Source organism: Hippichthys cyanospilos, chromosome 2, assembly GCF_059441005.1.
Source record: "Hippichthys cyanospilos isolate Australia breed blue-spotted pipefish chromosome 2, RoL_Hcya_1.0, whole genome shotgun sequence".
NCBI lineage: Eukaryota > Metazoa > Chordata > Actinopteri > Syngnathiformes > Syngnathidae > Hippichthys > Hippichthys cyanospilos.
In genome coordinates this window covers 15,752,660-15,769,947 of record NC_142370.1, presented here as the reverse complement: position 1 = coordinate 15,769,947, position 17,288 = coordinate 15,752,660, and the positions used below count along the sequence as shown (strand labels likewise).

Sequence of the window (17,288 nt, the reverse complement as noted above, 5' to 3'; positions counted from 1 at the left end):
TCTTTATGCATCCATGCTGACAGGCTAGTAACGGTCAATGGACTTTTTGTATATGACGGCATAATTGCAGCGGCAAGTGAAGCATTTACTATGAAGAACATTGATGAAATTAATATTTGGGCTGAGTTGTTCATAGTCCCAACCCTGCTTTGAAAAGTTGTACATGTCAAACCATGCTCATTCTAGCAAGTAATACTAACTTCCTCATTTTTATTGACATTTTTATTTCGTGGATATTCAATTTAAATTATTATTTTTTTAAAAAGTTTTGACAGCATCACGTATAATGATAGATGTAATGATAGACACGTTTTAATGGCTGATGCTGGTTTATTGACGTTTAAAAGCTCCGGAAAATAGCCTGTGTAACCCAGTAATGCGTACGTTTGCGCTTGGGGGCTATTTTTTTGAGAGGCTGACATCACAGAAGGCTTGCGTGTGAAAGTAACAAACCGCCACTGCCTACAGTATATGAACAAAGTCCTCCTAAATCAAAGAAAATGGACGCCTAAGAAAATGATACGGTGTCTAAGTGTAATGCAGTTACTTGAGTCTCCTCGCAGCACTGTGCTGCGTTAGAAGAACATACATGTTATTGAAAACATGAATAAAGGATGTCGATCCACATTTAATGTCACGCTGGCTCCTTTATTTGTGGGAGAGTTTTCGTCGATTGTGGAGAACTGCTCCAATTAAATGAAGGATAAGCTCAATGCTATTACGACATCCATCCGTCAAGCCACCCTCATTTTTACCGCTTATCTTCATGGGGGCCACAGGGCATGCTGGAGCCTATCCTAGCTGTCCTCACACTTTAGGTCGGGATGTGGGACCCACCCTGAACTGGTTGCCAACCAACCAGAGGGTACCAAATATGAACAACCAGTCATGCACATGCAAATGCCATGCGGCTGGAGCTGGAAACAACCCCATGACCTCCGCATGTGAGGCTGACCTTCTAACCCAGTGGTTTTTATCCTCGTTGGAGGCACCAAACCCCACCAGTTTCGTATGCTCATTCACCGAAACCTTCTTTAGTAAAAAAAAAAAATATATATATCTTTTTACTGGTGCACGAAATGAATTGCGCATTAATATCACCTTGTTCAAATAACAAAACCAACGCAGTGGGTAAAAGTACCAGTTCCCCGCCGCCACGTCGTGAGTCCGTACGGCGATCGACCCTTTAGATCGCCAGACGGAGGAGCTTATTTGCCTGGATCGGCGCTCGGGAGATAACGGGCTAATTCCGGTGTGTGGTCCCGACTGAGAAGGAGGTCTCACTCTGCTGCTTATCCAGCGCTCTCAAAGCGGACCGGTAAGGAGTCTCACTCAGACACATATACAGCCCTCTCTAAGCGGTCTGATAGGGAGGTCTCACTCTGCTGCATAAACCAGCGACCTCAAAGCGACTGTGCCCACTAACTGCAGACTAGACTGAGGGGTGGACCTCTGCGGCGGAGGCTCCACCAAACCCCTGAGACCGACTCACCGAACCCCTAGGGTTCGATCCAACCCAGGTTATGAACCACTGTTCTAACCAGTGTTCCACCATGCTCCCCTCTGATAAGAGATGCTGCATAAAAATTCAAATGTTTGCATGAGGACTCTTGCTTCATCTAAGTTTGGAGGACTGTCTTAGGTTATTGGGTACATTGGGTTGTACATCGGAAATACGTTGACCTTTCTCAAAGGTTGGAATTGAAGAATTGCAGAAAAAAAAAAAAGTGACCCCTTCGGTATGAAGTGTTTAGTTTCAAGTCACAACATTTGAAGCGCAGTCTACTCAGTCTAACACCAAACAAATTATAAAATTCATAGTGCACGATGGAAAAAGCATATTCACAACACTTTCATACACGCACAATTGTATTCATTACATATTCACAAACTCAAAAAGAATGCACCTTTATAGGCCACCACATTCAAGTGGATTTTGCACAACTGCTTAAATGCTAAGTTATGTTCATGTATGTATATACAGTATATACAGGATATACAGTATAATGTTGCATGTAAAACCTGAGACAGCAGACCTGGAAAACTGCTCTGGAAAACATCACCTGACAAATGTCACAGTGATGATCCACATGCTAGGAAATGTGGAGTTGATAGTTTTATCACAGGCGACTTTGTCATAGGAGCACCACAACGGCATTGCTGAATAGACGATATGTCGTCATAATTCTTGTTTGGAGCATTTCAAAAATGTTCACTTGAGTGGTAAGGATTTGTTTACCCTGTCTCCTCTTGTTTCTCCTGTGCCTTGTCATCAGTGAAAGCACTTTGTACCTGCCAGCCATAGATAGGTAAAGACAGAAAATCAGCCTTTGCAATTAATCTCAGGTTTTAAAAAAAGTCACATTTCAGATGCTAAATCAATTTACTTGAAAATTCTCCCATTCGTTACTCAGACTAAACTTTACCGCTATTTGATGTGTGAATTTGATTTGTGAATATTTGCGTGTGTGTGTGTCCATGTGTGGGTGTGTGCGTGCATGTGTGCTGTGTGTGTGTGTGCGTGTGTGTGTGTTTTAAGAGCACAGAGACACGTTCAGTAACACCTTCAATCTCATTGTCACATTGATTGGACTCCTGGTTGGATGATTCTTGACTGACTGTGAAAAGTCATTAACTGAAGATTTCACATTCACATACATACTTGTCCTCTCTTGTTGTACAATGACCATAAAAGCATTCTATTCTATTCTATTCTATTCTATTCTATTCTATTCTATTCTATTCTATTCTATTCTATTCTACTCTATTCTATAAAACATCATTGCTCGCATGGTAGCCTACCTACAGGTTAGAGAAGATTGTTTATTATTGCAACTTTGGTGATGGTCATCTCATAGTTTATAACCAATGAATGCAGAAATCCAAGTAATCTTAAAGGAGTCAACTGTATGAGAGGTACAATTTGGTTGTTTTTATTATTTTCACTACCTCCACCAGGAAAGGTTAGTTATTGGATATAAATGACTTTGCCAGTACTGACGACATGTTCTTTATTTGCTAGATTCTGTAATGTCCAGTGAATATGTAAGTACTGATGCTCGTGCCGTGGCGGAGATGCTTACTAAATGCATTGCCATTGATGCATAAAATCAACACAAATTTAAGTACTTTTCTCACTTGCCAAAAGCATTTCCATCAAAATGTAGTGACAGGTTAAGATCCAACTAATGATTTCGCCAACAGTTCTTTAAAACACTGACCATTAAAGGCCAAGACAAACCAAAAGTTTTCTTTTCAATCAAATGTTCAACGTGCCCCCACGAGTCTCAAGCCAGCTTTCTGTTTAAGGAATCTAAAGTAAGAAACAAAATCTACCTCTTTTTTATTCTTTCCATTTCAGGGGCCAAACATGACAGTTGCTTGACGCTCAGGCAACAACCACTCACCTTTTTTTATCTGAGTTGGGTCATGTGACATATATACAGTATTTACCTTTGACTGCCACTTGGTATGCCCATATTCCCTAATAAGGGTTATCTCCAGCATCGTTTCCTTATAAATAATCCTCTTACTTCTCTCTTTAACATCACTAGCAATCTTGGGACCTATGGCTAACCCTTTCGACATTCAGCTCTGTTAGCTTGATACTAAAGAATTTATATATAGTACTTTATTTGAGCTTTGTCCATCGACAAAGCTGCGAGTTGCTCAGAAGGAACATCTGTACTGACCTCGATCGACACTACCCCATCAACAAGGTTTTCCGTATTTTGCGGCATGTACTTAAAAGATGCACATGGACGAACACCAACTACAGCGACAGTTGATGCTTAATCTGTGTATACTTTTCAAAGCTTTTCATCGTTAATAAAATGCGGAAAAACAGAAGCACTTGCAAAAGGTGGCCGTCGGCATGTTTTTCTGTCTTCAGCTTGTGCTTTATGATGCAAAGCTTCAAAATAATACACAGACTGGGCACCACCTGTAGCGGGTTTCCGAACCTGATCGACGGGACGTAAATCGGCTTCAGTTGGTGTTTGGACCATATATTTTTCACGACTGCACTTCACAAAAGAGCTCGCTAAAAGTGGGCGTCCCGCCCGCCTTTGACTTGCATTTTCTCGTAGTTGAAGCAAATTGGCGTCGGATGTCCTCTTCCCTTTAAATACTCAGGGCAGCCTGTTCCAGATCATCCGTCCACCTATCAATTTTTCTCCTTCCATTCTTTCAAAATATTAAACTGCCCACAGTAGTGAAAACAACTGCTGAGGCACGTAACAGCAAGTGACGATAGTGAGAAAACCAATAACTAACTTTGTTAGCACAACAAACCTCCCTTGATGGTCTCGGGTAGGTAGACAAAGACTCAGGTACAGAAAAGTGCTCATGACCCTGGTAGATCTGTTTCAGATCTGAAACCACAACCAGGGTACATCAGGAAGTCTCTGATTTGATTCCTGTGGTCTGAAAGGGGCCAATGATCTTAGTTGTGAATCACAGTACAGGTGGAGCTTCAGGATATAAACAGTCAGGGTCTTGCAACATCTATGCTGTTGTCTTGTCAAGTGACTCTCAACGCACGCCCAACATTTAGCCCGCTCAAGGGTCACAGAAAGTGCGAGCATCAGTTATATTTGACGTTGAAACTGGCAAATCAGTCTCTGCTCAATCGTCAGGAGAGCTTGCTTCTACACCGCTGCAGTCGCTGTCTTTTCCTACTCTCACTCTCGTTCTCTCTCATGCGCACACACACAGGCACATGCACACAAACACACACGCAGTGTCGCACTAATGAGCAAGCTCAGAGCTACCCGGCATCACTGATCTCTCGTCAGCCAGGCTCCAGCCAAACATCAGAGGCAACGGGACGCGAGGCTGATTTTCAGTGCAAACCGAAAGGGAGAGATTGTGAGAGAAATTAGTCAGTCAGTGAGAAAGGGAGTTGATCGGCGAACCTGCACTTTTCTTTCCTTCTCTCTTTTTGCTGAAGACCGGTTTTCCTTCCCGCATCCGCCAGCCATGGAGGAGATGCTCACCTGCAGCCGAAGCCCCTTCTCCCAGGTGTTTGGACGCCAGGGGCAACTCATGCAAGCCAGTGAGTTTTTACATCTACCACAAAATGCTTGATTGTCAATGACTTTGTCGCGTGAACCTCTGTTTTTGAACGCAATTGAGTGTACAACGCAAAGTAAACCAAGCTGTGATACAATCAACTTTTATTTTCTCACAAAAGCTTGTTTCTTGACCTTGCGTTTAATGTGGAGTGAGTAGTGGTAAGCAACCATATCAGTCAATTGTAGTGTGACAAAATGTGTTCCTGTTGATGGACTAAGCGAGAGCAGCCCGGCATTCTCGGGAGAGTGGAAAGAAAATGTGCCGAAGATTTTGCATTCAAATGGGACCTATGGGTCCAATACTGTGATCTCTGGCCAGCAAAAATGGAAAATAACTCATCAACCAGGCAGAAATTACATTTAATATTCACGGCTATAAAGAGGGATGCAGCTGTAATAATCCTACAATAAGTACTCTTATTGGTATCATTATATTTGGATTTTGCAGCAACTTTATGAAACTCAGGGGCATGTTGTGTAATTTTTTTTCAGATCATCAGTTTTTTTCACAGAACAATACAACAACGACAAAAACTACAATATTAAAAACTGGAACTATAAAAAACTGTAATCTACTCAATCTTAATATTTCAGAATGTTAAACTGTTGGATAAAATGTGGATTATTTGGTCTTTGTAGGCTTATAATTTTTGAACTAGTTCATTTTTTTTTTAAAGAAATACTTATTAATGTATTTTGGCATTATACTCTGTTATGATATTTTTACACACAAAGTCAGCTATTATTTGCACTATGAATTCTTGCATATAAAGACTTGCTTCATTGCAATCAAGCAATGCATATATATTCAGTGATATCTGGAGAACCCTGACCTTTCTTCCTCCTATCACCACAGAGAATGTACTTTACAAATATTATGTTTGCAACATCTTCCTAGGGATGGAATAAAATGGATGATTTGGTGCCTAAAAGATCCACTGGAGCACACAAAAGCCACTAAATCCAACATATGTGGGTGCACATATGAATGATTCATTTTTGGTTTTGACTTGAATCATACAGTAGAGCCTTGAGACTGCGTGTATCATCCAGCATCCAACCACTTTGCTGCATAACAGAATAGTGTCACATCCTGTAAAAGAAAAATAACACCCTTGGACCGATAGTGTGTCAACTCTGATTGCAGATTTGTCTAAGATTTTTACATAAGTGCTGATGTTTATCTTTCTTTTCATCAATAAATAATTGTTATATTCAGGCAACAGCTTGGGCCAAGAGATTTTTTTTTGACATAACAGGACTATATTTATGCTGAAAATCCTACAATAATAAACTCTACTTAAAATTGAATACAAATAATCATTTCCACAGTCACCATTGCAAAACTATCTTGGGTAAAAACCATTACCTGATGACACCTGGAGAAAGAATGTGTTTTTATATATATATATATATATATATATATATATATATATATATATATATATATATATATATATATATATATATATATATATATATATATATATATATATATATATATATATATATATATATATATATATATATATATATATATATATATATATATATATATATACATACATACATACATATATATATACATACATACATACATACATACATACATACATACATACATACATACATACATACATTTGGTTCTTTTCGTGTCATATTCTTTTGGTTACGCTCGTTCCAGTGCTGTAGTTGTAGGTTAGAGGTTTTAGCCAATTAGAATCCAGCTAACTTGTGTATGAAATCTGCTTGCGGCTAAGCCATCACAAACAACAACTGCAGGATTCTGTGCAGTGCCGTGTGCAGACATATGTGAACAGGCTCATAGATGTTAATAGACAGTTTCAATAGCCAAAAGAGTCATAAGGTGGCCATCTAGAAGCCTCACGTTGAACATGATGTGATTGGATACTCACTGCAGTTGATCAACCGTGTTTAAGCTGGAACATTTTGAAGTTGTTATAATAATGCAGTACTGCACTCTAACTATTTCATTCACTGAGATGCTTTTAGCCATAAAACTCCATAAGTGTGCGTGCGTATGTGTGAGCTTGGCTACAATTTGTTTGAAGTCTCAGCAAGTCTTTGCAAATGTGTAATTTGGTTCACTAATTTTAAGTGGTTGAGTTAATGGATTCAAAACAGGCAAAAGAACAAGCAATGCAACGTGAGAATTTAGTAGTAATATTAAATTAAATTTAAAAAATGCACCGCACGATGCTCCATCTTAATAAAATTCATCGACCTTCTCACGCAACAATATATGAAGGATTAATGGTGCAGTTAAGGTCATGCTTCAAATTAATCTAATTCTGGAGTATTTCTTTCTAGAATCGAAAATATTACAAATTCTGCAATATCTGCAATGTAATGAAAAAAAATTCTTGAAACACTGTAAGATGATGCAAAAGATAGCTTTGTATATCAGAAAAGGCGGAGCCTGGGTTGTTGATGGTAGACACTGTGTTTTTGCTGCATTCGGTACTCACAAACTTGCAATATATACAGTAGATACAATTTTAAATGACACGTATTTTGGAGTAGCAGTTTGGTGGCATAGCTGCAGTTTAAAATGTCCTCATGTAAAAACTTATTTTTTTGGTGGGAGCCTAAGTTACTGACGGTTTAGAGCTATGGGCGGCAAGGCTCTGACCCCTCTCACCCCTTTACCAGGTGTTAATTAACTTTTATGTTGTACTTTGCAAAATGCGCACACACACACACCTCCAGTGTGTGTTTAGCGTTTGAAGAGCAGCCTAATTTAAACCCCTATGCCACTCTATTTGAATGAGAAAATGATATTATCATTACACGCGTGGTTATGAATTAGAGTCTAACTTGAGTCCAAGCCTCACCAAGTTATCTATGCTCTTTGAAGCTCATGCTGCAGGCCTGTGATTTGGGAGGCAAGCGGGGGATGGAAGACGGGAGGAGGTATAGGCTGAGAAAGTGTGAGAATAAGAATTGGGTACTATTTTTACAGCCGCAACCTAACGTAGTGTTGCTCAGCTAGTGGAAGACTAATCCGCAGTAGTGCTTGCTTGCAACATCTGAACAGTAATTATAGTGGGATTTTTGTTATCTTTGGCTGTCACCCATCACTGCTTCACAAGTCCCTTAAGCAAAGACCTGCCTGTGGGAAATATCCACATTTTATGTGTTGCACATATCCAAAGAATATTAACAGCCTTCTGCTGGGACCTTGGCAAAGTATATACAGAGGACTCATGCCGTATGTGGCACGTGGAACTGCCAGGTGCATAATCCTGTAACAATTCTCTCGCTCCCCACCGGTGCTGTGATCTGTTTTCTGCTCACAGTTGTGATGTGTCGTCAAAACTCCTGCGGCACCCACTGCTCCCGTTTGTCAGCAGAGCGTGACAGCTCGCCTCCCTGGCTTTGGAACAGTTAAAAGAAGTCAGGGAAAGCTCTGTTCTGACGCTTGACATTTCAAGGTTTGTCCATTTTCAGGTACATCCCCATTTCTATATTGAGTCGGAAATTCTCTGGTCAGGTATTTCCGACGCTGTTCCAAAGGAATTCATCCACCTAGCCCTCCATAATCTATTTAAGGTCTCTGCCGCCAAGGGTGAGAAGGAATCTACCACAGCTGACTTAAGGCAAACGGCGGAGTACACCCCAGATTAGTTGTTGTTGTCACATTTAAGAATGAAATATGGTGACAGTCCACCACACACGTCTGCAGAACACGGCATCTGGCCGAATCGATCAAATTAACCAAAATATCGTCAATAACACGCACCGCAACTTTGACCTGTTTTTAGCTTGCAAAAGATGAGTTTTCTGCTGCCAACTTGACAGGTGCCCCAATTACATGTAAAAGTAATGCACTAAGGAGACTTGCATTGGCACAAAAATCAAGTTTCACCAGTGTTCAAACCCAAGAACATATGACCTAATTTCCACAAAAGCATTGAGAGAGCATACATATAAAGACAACTTTAAAATGGACTATTTTCCTCAGGGTTAAGGTTGTTGGGTTTTTTTTCTCACTTAATATTATCCTCTAAATACCCCAATTTAGAAATGGGTTCATAACGCACCAGAGAGGTGGACCTGATATGAATGCGAAACCATTGCCAGTGGATCATAGTTTTACTTTGAGGAGATGAATTCTTCTAGGTCTTCTACATCCACATGCATAGATTTATCTTTGCTCTTTGGCTAATGGGCTCTCCTGCAGCGAGAGATTAGCTTCGTACTCTTGGTTCTGCTAATCATGTGCAAGAGTCAGGTTGCAAGGCTTGGCCTGTGAGGTCAGCAGTTGTTTTCAATGATTTTTTTTCTCCTTTCAGTTCCCAAATATGCTTTCTCTTTTCTTCTTGGCCTGTTTTTACGGTTTAGGTCATGATGTTACCAGAGCCTTGATACTTCATTGAAAAACCTGAATTACCAAAGCTCTCCTTGCCCCCACTCTATGATGCCAATGCAGAGCAGGCTTCGATTCCTATGGCATCTGCAGGAGAGGACTCATCTGCAAGCGGCTTCTTCTAACACACCCCAGAGTCTGAGTAGAATAGTGAGTCGACATAAAGATGAAGAAGCGCATAATATATCATTTCAGTCACAGAAGCAGCCCTTCTAACACCAAGATGCTAAATTATACAGCGGATATGCCCAGGTGGCATGAGCACTAGACACATTGAGAAAAGCAAATATGTGTTATAATCAGAGTGATGGCCCTTGATTGGAAAAGGCAGATGTTTTCAGCTTTGCTAGTAAGTCAGTTTTGTGCTATAATGTAAAGCATCAATTTCCCATCCAAACTAGCAGAAAAAAACCTAGGTTTGCTTGGATATTTAATTTATCACGACGGGTAGTCAGGCTCTCGAGACCCAACTATTTGTACAGAAACTATTAAAAAGTCAGTTCTCCATCACATGGCATGCATAGACTAACTGTGGCAGTAATTTGGATGAATGTCACTAATTAAGGATATACTGCTTGTAAAGCTACATGTTTGTAGCTGCATTTTGTGTGAATGAAAAAACTGAAGGGTAAGCATCAGCTATGCAAGTTTTTGGTGCACCATGCTCACCATATCAGCGATGAGCCCCTTGGTTTGTACTTCCTTTGAATGCTGCATTCAAACACATATCGGAATGTTTATCCCATACACTGTTTGCCGTATTTCATCTGTGTTTACATACTCACACCGTCTTCAAACAGAATGCATGGCATTGCATTCCATCAAAGAAGGTAAATCTTGTTTGCTTATCACCAAACTGCAAGTGACGCAGTTTTTCACTGCAGCTTCCTTTGCTGTATTATGTTGTTGTTTTTCTAGCATAAGCCCGATAGCGTTATCATGACAGCCGTTCTCAATGCCGTTTGCCTATGAAGACAACTTTTATAATATCTGCTTCCTGCTTTGGGGAAAACATCCATTCAAGGTTCTTTTTATGTTTATTTTCAAAGAAAAGGATGCAGCATGACGCATGTCTTACCAAGAATAGTTTCTGAACGGTCCACAGAGTTTCAGACATTTTTCTGCACTAGTTGGCCCATTTGGTCAGGATGGATGTTGGCATGAATGGAGCCAAACATCAAATGAAACATGCTGCATATGTCCAGACCTGTTATTCATAGCTCACTCACGAATGGAAGCGCAGCATTCTTTGAAACCACAGAGAAACTGGTCCTTTTGCTGAGCCCCCTTTTCCAAAAAGGAAGAATGATTTTCACCTTGGAAGGAACCTATGGACTGTGTAAAAAATATTGTCTTGTATTCATTTAGATAGCAAAATTTAGGTTCATCCCGAAATCTCGATAACCCTAAATTTTTCGAAATGGTTTTATTGTATAGAAACATTCATAATGACATTTCACAATCTTAAGGCGTTTCCTTTTACCCCCTGGTTAAAATTTGAAGACCACAGATTGAGCATTACAAAAATGATTTTACCAAAAATAGAATGCTCAAGATACGTGTATGCCGCTCATTTCAGTAAATACAAAAGTCATCTAAAAAGCATTATAAATAGGTCCATATGGCATGTTCCTTGTGAGCTGCATGTTTTCACTCATGCTCTTATTGCAATTTTAGTTCATCTCTTTTGCTAAAATGATCACCACATATGCTGTATATTACTTTAGATGGCAACGATGCCCCTCCCAACATGAATGCCACATTGGTGCATGTTTTTGTTGTTGTTGTTTGTTTTGTTTTCTTACCTGCTCGAGGGGCTTTCAGAATTATGCTCTAGTTCACTTGGACTTCAAAAATTCAGTGCATCGCTCATTCGTGCCATTCAGAAAATCAGTGTGAATCAAAAACAGCCAAAATGGTATGCCAGTGCATTGAGTGGTAGAGCTGGGAACAGTTCAAGTCCTGGCACTCACTGATCCGTCATTGGCGAAAGCGGAAGGTGCACCGTCTCTCCGAACACAGTAGGTTCACACTGCAGGGCTTAATGCTCAATTCCAATTTGTTTTTTTGTGAAATCCGAATTTTTTTGTGAGGTCATTCACATTTCCAAATAAACGTGGTCTGTATGCGACCCATGTGTGAACACACAGTGAGGACACCGTGACATCACAGACAGCGGGTTAAGAACAGCTTAAGGTGTTCACGAAGTACCTAGTGATGTTGAAACGTCTGTGATAGCGCAGCCACCATATTTTCAATCTGTATATTTAACTAGTAAATTAAGGAGGGATACGGGTATTGTTTTTTTTGTCATTGCATTTTATGCAGTGCCAGCAACGTTTCTGTCGCTTGGTTCACTCACTCCCAACGTGCGAGCGACAGAGAGAGAATGATACGGAGACAAAATACACCTCGCTGTCCCTTCATTGAGTTGTCTTTGCCTCGTACATTATTGTTTTGGTTTTTCCAATCTGGTCTCACCTTTTTGGGCACAGAATTGTGACGTTTGTCGCTTGTTTGATGCGACTTAGTTTGGGACACTCCTTCACAGACGTCAATACGTTGGAATGTTTAACCTTATAATGTAGTAATTAGTAGATCAGATTAATGTAACCGGAAAAGTAAGCGTAGTGCGTAATGGGGTGTTGAATATTTCTAAGGTGTGTATTTGAGTATCTCCAAGAGTGTTCGTTTACACTGCTGCCGAGGTAGCTGTTCGGACTCAGTGGAGAAGTCCTTATTCCATTTCTGTGGGTGGCAAACAATCACGCAGAGCACAGGAAATGACATAAATCCTCAACAAACAGTTGGAGTTCACAGTTGAGTAGCTGATGGATCCGACCTGAAGACCCCGGCGTTTACAGTTGTCTGAGTGGCACTGAAGAAGCAGTCTGGAGAAAGAAGTTTGGAAAAGGGCGATGAATCCCCCAGTGTGGATCCAGGTTTTGGTCAAAACCATAAAATCATGTAAGCCCATCATGTAAGCCCGTGTGAACTAGGTGCTCATGCTTCCTTGGAGATTGCAGAGCTAGTCCATGCAGACCTTTGGCAGAAAATTGACATGATAAACAAGCAGAACATGACAATTTATTGTGAGCATAGTGATGTATTGTTGGGTCACTAACTTCCCTTCTGACCTCTTTGCTAGGCATCTGTAATCCTCACTAATCACTGCAAGTTGATTTGAACAATTTCACAGCTCTTTTCCTACGCTTTTCTATTCAAATGGCGCATTCTTTTTCATCGGCTGCATTTATCGCTGTTGGCAGGTGGATGATGTGTCAACAGTGGCATGCAATCCCTCTGCCAAGCACATCAATCCCCGTTTCTAATCCCTCACTTTCTCGTGTCTAAATCCTTACTTGAGGCGTCTGTAGGCACCCATCTAGACAATCCATCTGTGCCAGGCTCTGAGACGAGGGCCACTGATTGGTGATAAAGGCTGAGTTTAATCCGAAAAACATACACAATTTTGAAACCTTAAATGAACATTTCAACTAAATCAAAAGCCCTCGATGTAACTTTGGGTGCACTGAGTTTATTGTTTGCTTGCAGTAATGACTACTTAATTTGTGGACATGTCCCCAAATATAATTGGCAACCCTTTTTTTGCCATTTTTTTAGGGGCTTTGACACTTATTCACTCAGACAGATATTTCCCCTCAATTGATATGGAAATAGTCATCCAGTCTTCTTGTCTCAAACAAGCTTTTTGAAAATGGAATGAGGACTCGCATAGGGCCTGTGGCAGAAGTGCCTCTGCTTTCTATTTTATAAACATGATATGTTATGAATCGGCATTGGAGAAAGTCTGGCCAATCTCCCTTTGTCACCTCCTGAAATGGAAAAAAAAAAAAAAAAAATCATCCTCATTTTCATGGCACACAAACTGCCATATGAATGAAGGGCAATATTTTCCCAAAATTCTTAAAGAAAGACGCTGTGCGTAATGATCCAAACTAAATGTATACCCGTACATAATCTTCTCTTAATAACACTTCCCATGTCAAATAAGGCACTGATGACTGGCTGATTGTTCTTAAGTGCAGCATGTCATTGTTGTATTGAGTGCAATAATGCTCAAAGGAAAATAATTTTCCATAGTGCAGGTCTACATTTTCCTCAGCTACAACCTCTTTCGATAGCAAACTAGTTGTGACTGATTCAACAGGACTTCAGCTGCAAATACATTTCCTGGTATTAAGCAATTCATCCCCACACAATTGTCACTTGGCGGCTATGAGGTCATGCAGCATCAGCAATGGAGGGTAATTGCATGAAAAAACATCTGAGGCATCACCAACAAGGTGACACGTTTGAATGCACCGTGGACAGCCACGATTCCACCAACAGCCTGCTCAATTTCACTCAAAGCAATGCAACAAAAAGAAATAGTGGCCACAAGACGTTCACTAATTGGGAACAACCCAATCAGAGGGAAGCTCTTTTCCTGATTGAATTAGGGCCTTCCAGTGTGTTATTCGCATGTTCTCCTTGTTCTTTGGCCTTCTCTGGGCACTCTGGCTTCCTCCCACATTCTAAGAACATTCACAGTAGCGATATTGGACACTCCAAATTACCCTGAGGTGTGATTGTGAGTGTGAATGGTTGCTTGTATGTCAAGCGATTGGCTGGCAACGACTCCAGGAGATCGAAGACAGCCGGGATAGGCACCATCAAGCCAGCGACCCTAAAGGATAAGTGGCAAAAGAAAATGGATGGATTTTGGGTAAGTTGCAGGATATTAGCCACATAATGTACTTCTTTTGCATTTTACACTTGCATGCTTGCAGACATTTAAAATGGCACCTTTCACTGTCGTTCCGCCCGGCAGTTGTGAGCTGTTACATCTGGGTCACACAGTGCAGCGAGTAGAGCTAACCACATAATGTGGTCTCAGCCGATCTTTCGAGCAATCAGTGCGATGTTTAACTTGATGAAAGCTGCCACCGTTTGTCAACTCTAGAATTGCAAGTGTTCTATCTCAGAAATATCTGGTTTTGGTTATTATTTTTAAACAGGGGATATTTTTTAACTGAATTTGTTACTTAGTTTCTTTATATTTAAAAAAAAATAACTTTCCTTTAAATCATCCCAGTCTAATAAATCAGAGGGGAGGTTTGCACTGCTATGATGTCTTTACCTTTTAAGGAAATGGCCTACAATCATTCACATCTAATGCAGTTGGACAGCTGAAGCAGCATCAGCGGTGCAGTTATATTGAATAAATGCAAAGAGTTTTTACTTGACAGGGGACTGCTGTTATGCATGTAATCTGTTTGTTTTTGGTGATGTAGTGCTGACAGCAGCTTCCTGAGCCTCATCAATGGTGATGACTGTGAAAGAAATTGGTCTCGTCAGGTGTTAAGACAACCCACCCACCACCTTCTGAGGAAAGTAATAGGGACATGTTTTGTAATCACTTAATTTCAAAAAATTAAGCTGTGATTCTGGACAAATTAATTTTGCTACTTGGCTGTGACCAATATAGGTGATGTTGAATCATAATTGACTTGTTTGTGGTCGATTTACAATCATTCAATGGAAAGGAATGTGATCAAATCATTGTCTCTTGTTGATAGGCTATATTTCCACAAAACAAAATGACTAGTACCACTCTGGATAACAACTAAACAAGAACTGAAAATAATGACTGTACTCTAATGAAACTGTTATTTTATTCTGTTCTATTCTGTTCTATTGGTTCTATTTATTGTTCATATTATTGCGCACCAATCCGCGCAGAACTCCCAACTTTGTTGTATACCTGCATACAATGACAACAGTGAAGGCATTCTACGTGAATCAAGGTTAGTTTCCAAAAGCATGGTCCCTGTTGCCATCTTAGCAATTTGTTCAAAGTATTTAGCCAATTTTCTGATACCTCTGGTTACTATTTTTTTTTCACAAAAGTGGTTTGGGACTTTCTGTAAATTTTCCCTGAAAACAGTCAAGATGAGCACACATTATTTTCACATTGTGTTCTGTATGACAAGTAAGGATCCTGGTTGCAGTTAATCAATATGTGCTTCCACGATATAAATATTTTGCCAAGGTCATCTCACAGGTATTTTACAGGTGAAAACAGAGAGTCCAACAAATGTTTCATGCATACAGGGATGTCAGAATTATGGGATAGGCCACAATCTTGCGAGGAGGTAAATTAAATGACCGTGACTGAGTTTGTATAATGTTCTAGTACATTAGTTATTTTGGCACACACACATATATATATATATATATATATATATATATATATATATATATATATATATATATATATATATATATATATATATATATATATATTTATATATTTATATATATATATATATATATATATATATATATATATATATATATATATATATATATATATATACAGTATATATATAAAACATAAGCTATTTAGGTCAGATCCTCTTCAGCCCTAATGTTTCCATGCTTTCATTAGCTGCTCCATGTTTGGTAATACACTCAGCATTAGTCAAGTACTGTTCATCTCTGGGTTCAGACAGAGTGTATAATCCACTTCGAGAGGATTCATTTCACACCGAGTCACAACAGTGCAAGAAAAGTCTATGTAAGGGCTAAATACAACCTGCATCCATGGGGTGGCGCTATAGCCTGTATAAGTGTCAGGTCACGAGGGAGGATTGGACCGGAAGGGCAAATGGTTTTGACCGCAGGTACGTTTTACTTTCAAACATTTGGGGTGAATTGTTTTATTTGCACAATATTCAAATTTGGTTTATATTGAACACGCAGAATGCAGATTCTTCCATTTCACATTATTACTCACCACCTCTGCAATAAATTCTTGGAGACAACAGTGCACCTGTCAATTGTCAAATTGTTGGACACCAGTCAAGGAGGAAAGGCGCGTCAACCGGGTCCATCCACGGCTCAATCCTGGAGAGCTCGTAGAGGATGGAGGCTCTCGCAGTCTACTACAGCCTGGCTGTGGATGTTAAGTTTAATTCCTGAATAATTTTTTCAGGGGTGCCATATGTGTTTTAGCTGTTTGAAGAAACCAAATGAAAGCCTGCCACGGCACCAAACACAAGCAATCATTCCTTTGTCTCTAGACACTTGACCCAGTTCCAAACGTTGACAGCATTTACACCAACTTGTCAACTTATATTTGAGTGATAAATTAGGTTTAGACTAATCAGGATCAATGAAAATGTCCTCAAGACCCAAAAAATTTAAAGCTTATGTAGTGGCCGTTGGTTTAGGCCATTTCAAAACTTGCTATGCCCATACCCCACTTATTATATTAGGATGACACTAGGGCAGAGAGAGATTTCATATTTTTGGCACCAAATTTGATTTGTTTTGTAATCGATTTTTGCATCTTGAATAGGAAAACTACAAATCAAATTTTGCTGTCTGCCCCCCTGGGATTTGTGTTATTTCACTTGATATCAAAAGCAAACTTTGCCTGCAGACTACACTGTTGTATTTTCAAATTTGCTCTATGTCAGCTCCCTTAACTAGACACTGTTTTCATCCATTTGTGTAATGGAATACATGGATAAAATCCAGCTAACATACTACATGTATGTTTAGTGGCCGTGGTTAGGATTTCAGTACTGATGCCCCCGAAATGTATTTAGATATAGGAGAATGTTTTTTGTTTTGTTTAATAGATAACATTAAAAATGTTTCTGTCTTAACAAGTAATAATGTGCATGATTAGGTTAGTTTTCTCACTTAACTCAGCAGGGTCTTATTTTGAATACATGTTAGAAAAAAAAAACAGAGTAAAGCCAAAACTATAGTTGAAATCTGTTAATGCTTGTTTAAGTTAAATCTTAGTT

At 39.7% G+C, this 17,288-nt stretch overlaps 1 protein-coding gene across 2 annotated transcripts in view; it reads left to right on the top strand.

Annotated features, from left to right (window-relative positions):
- The first annotated feature begins 4,810 nt into the window (after positions 1–4,810).
- Positions 4,811–17,288, top strand: part of kazna (kazrin, periplakin interacting protein a) — a 119,034-nt gene continuing 106,556 nt past the window's right edge. Inside the window, exon 1 of one of the 2 annotated variants that reach the window (XM_088401475.1) lies at positions 4,811–5,056. In XM_088401475.1, the coding sequence (XP_088257601.1) occupies positions 4,981–5,056 (76 nt within the window). In that variant the 5' untranslated portion in view covers positions 4,811–4,980. The remainder of the gene's footprint in view (positions 5,057–17,288) is intronic. The other variant, XM_088401482.1, reaches the window with a different exon arrangement.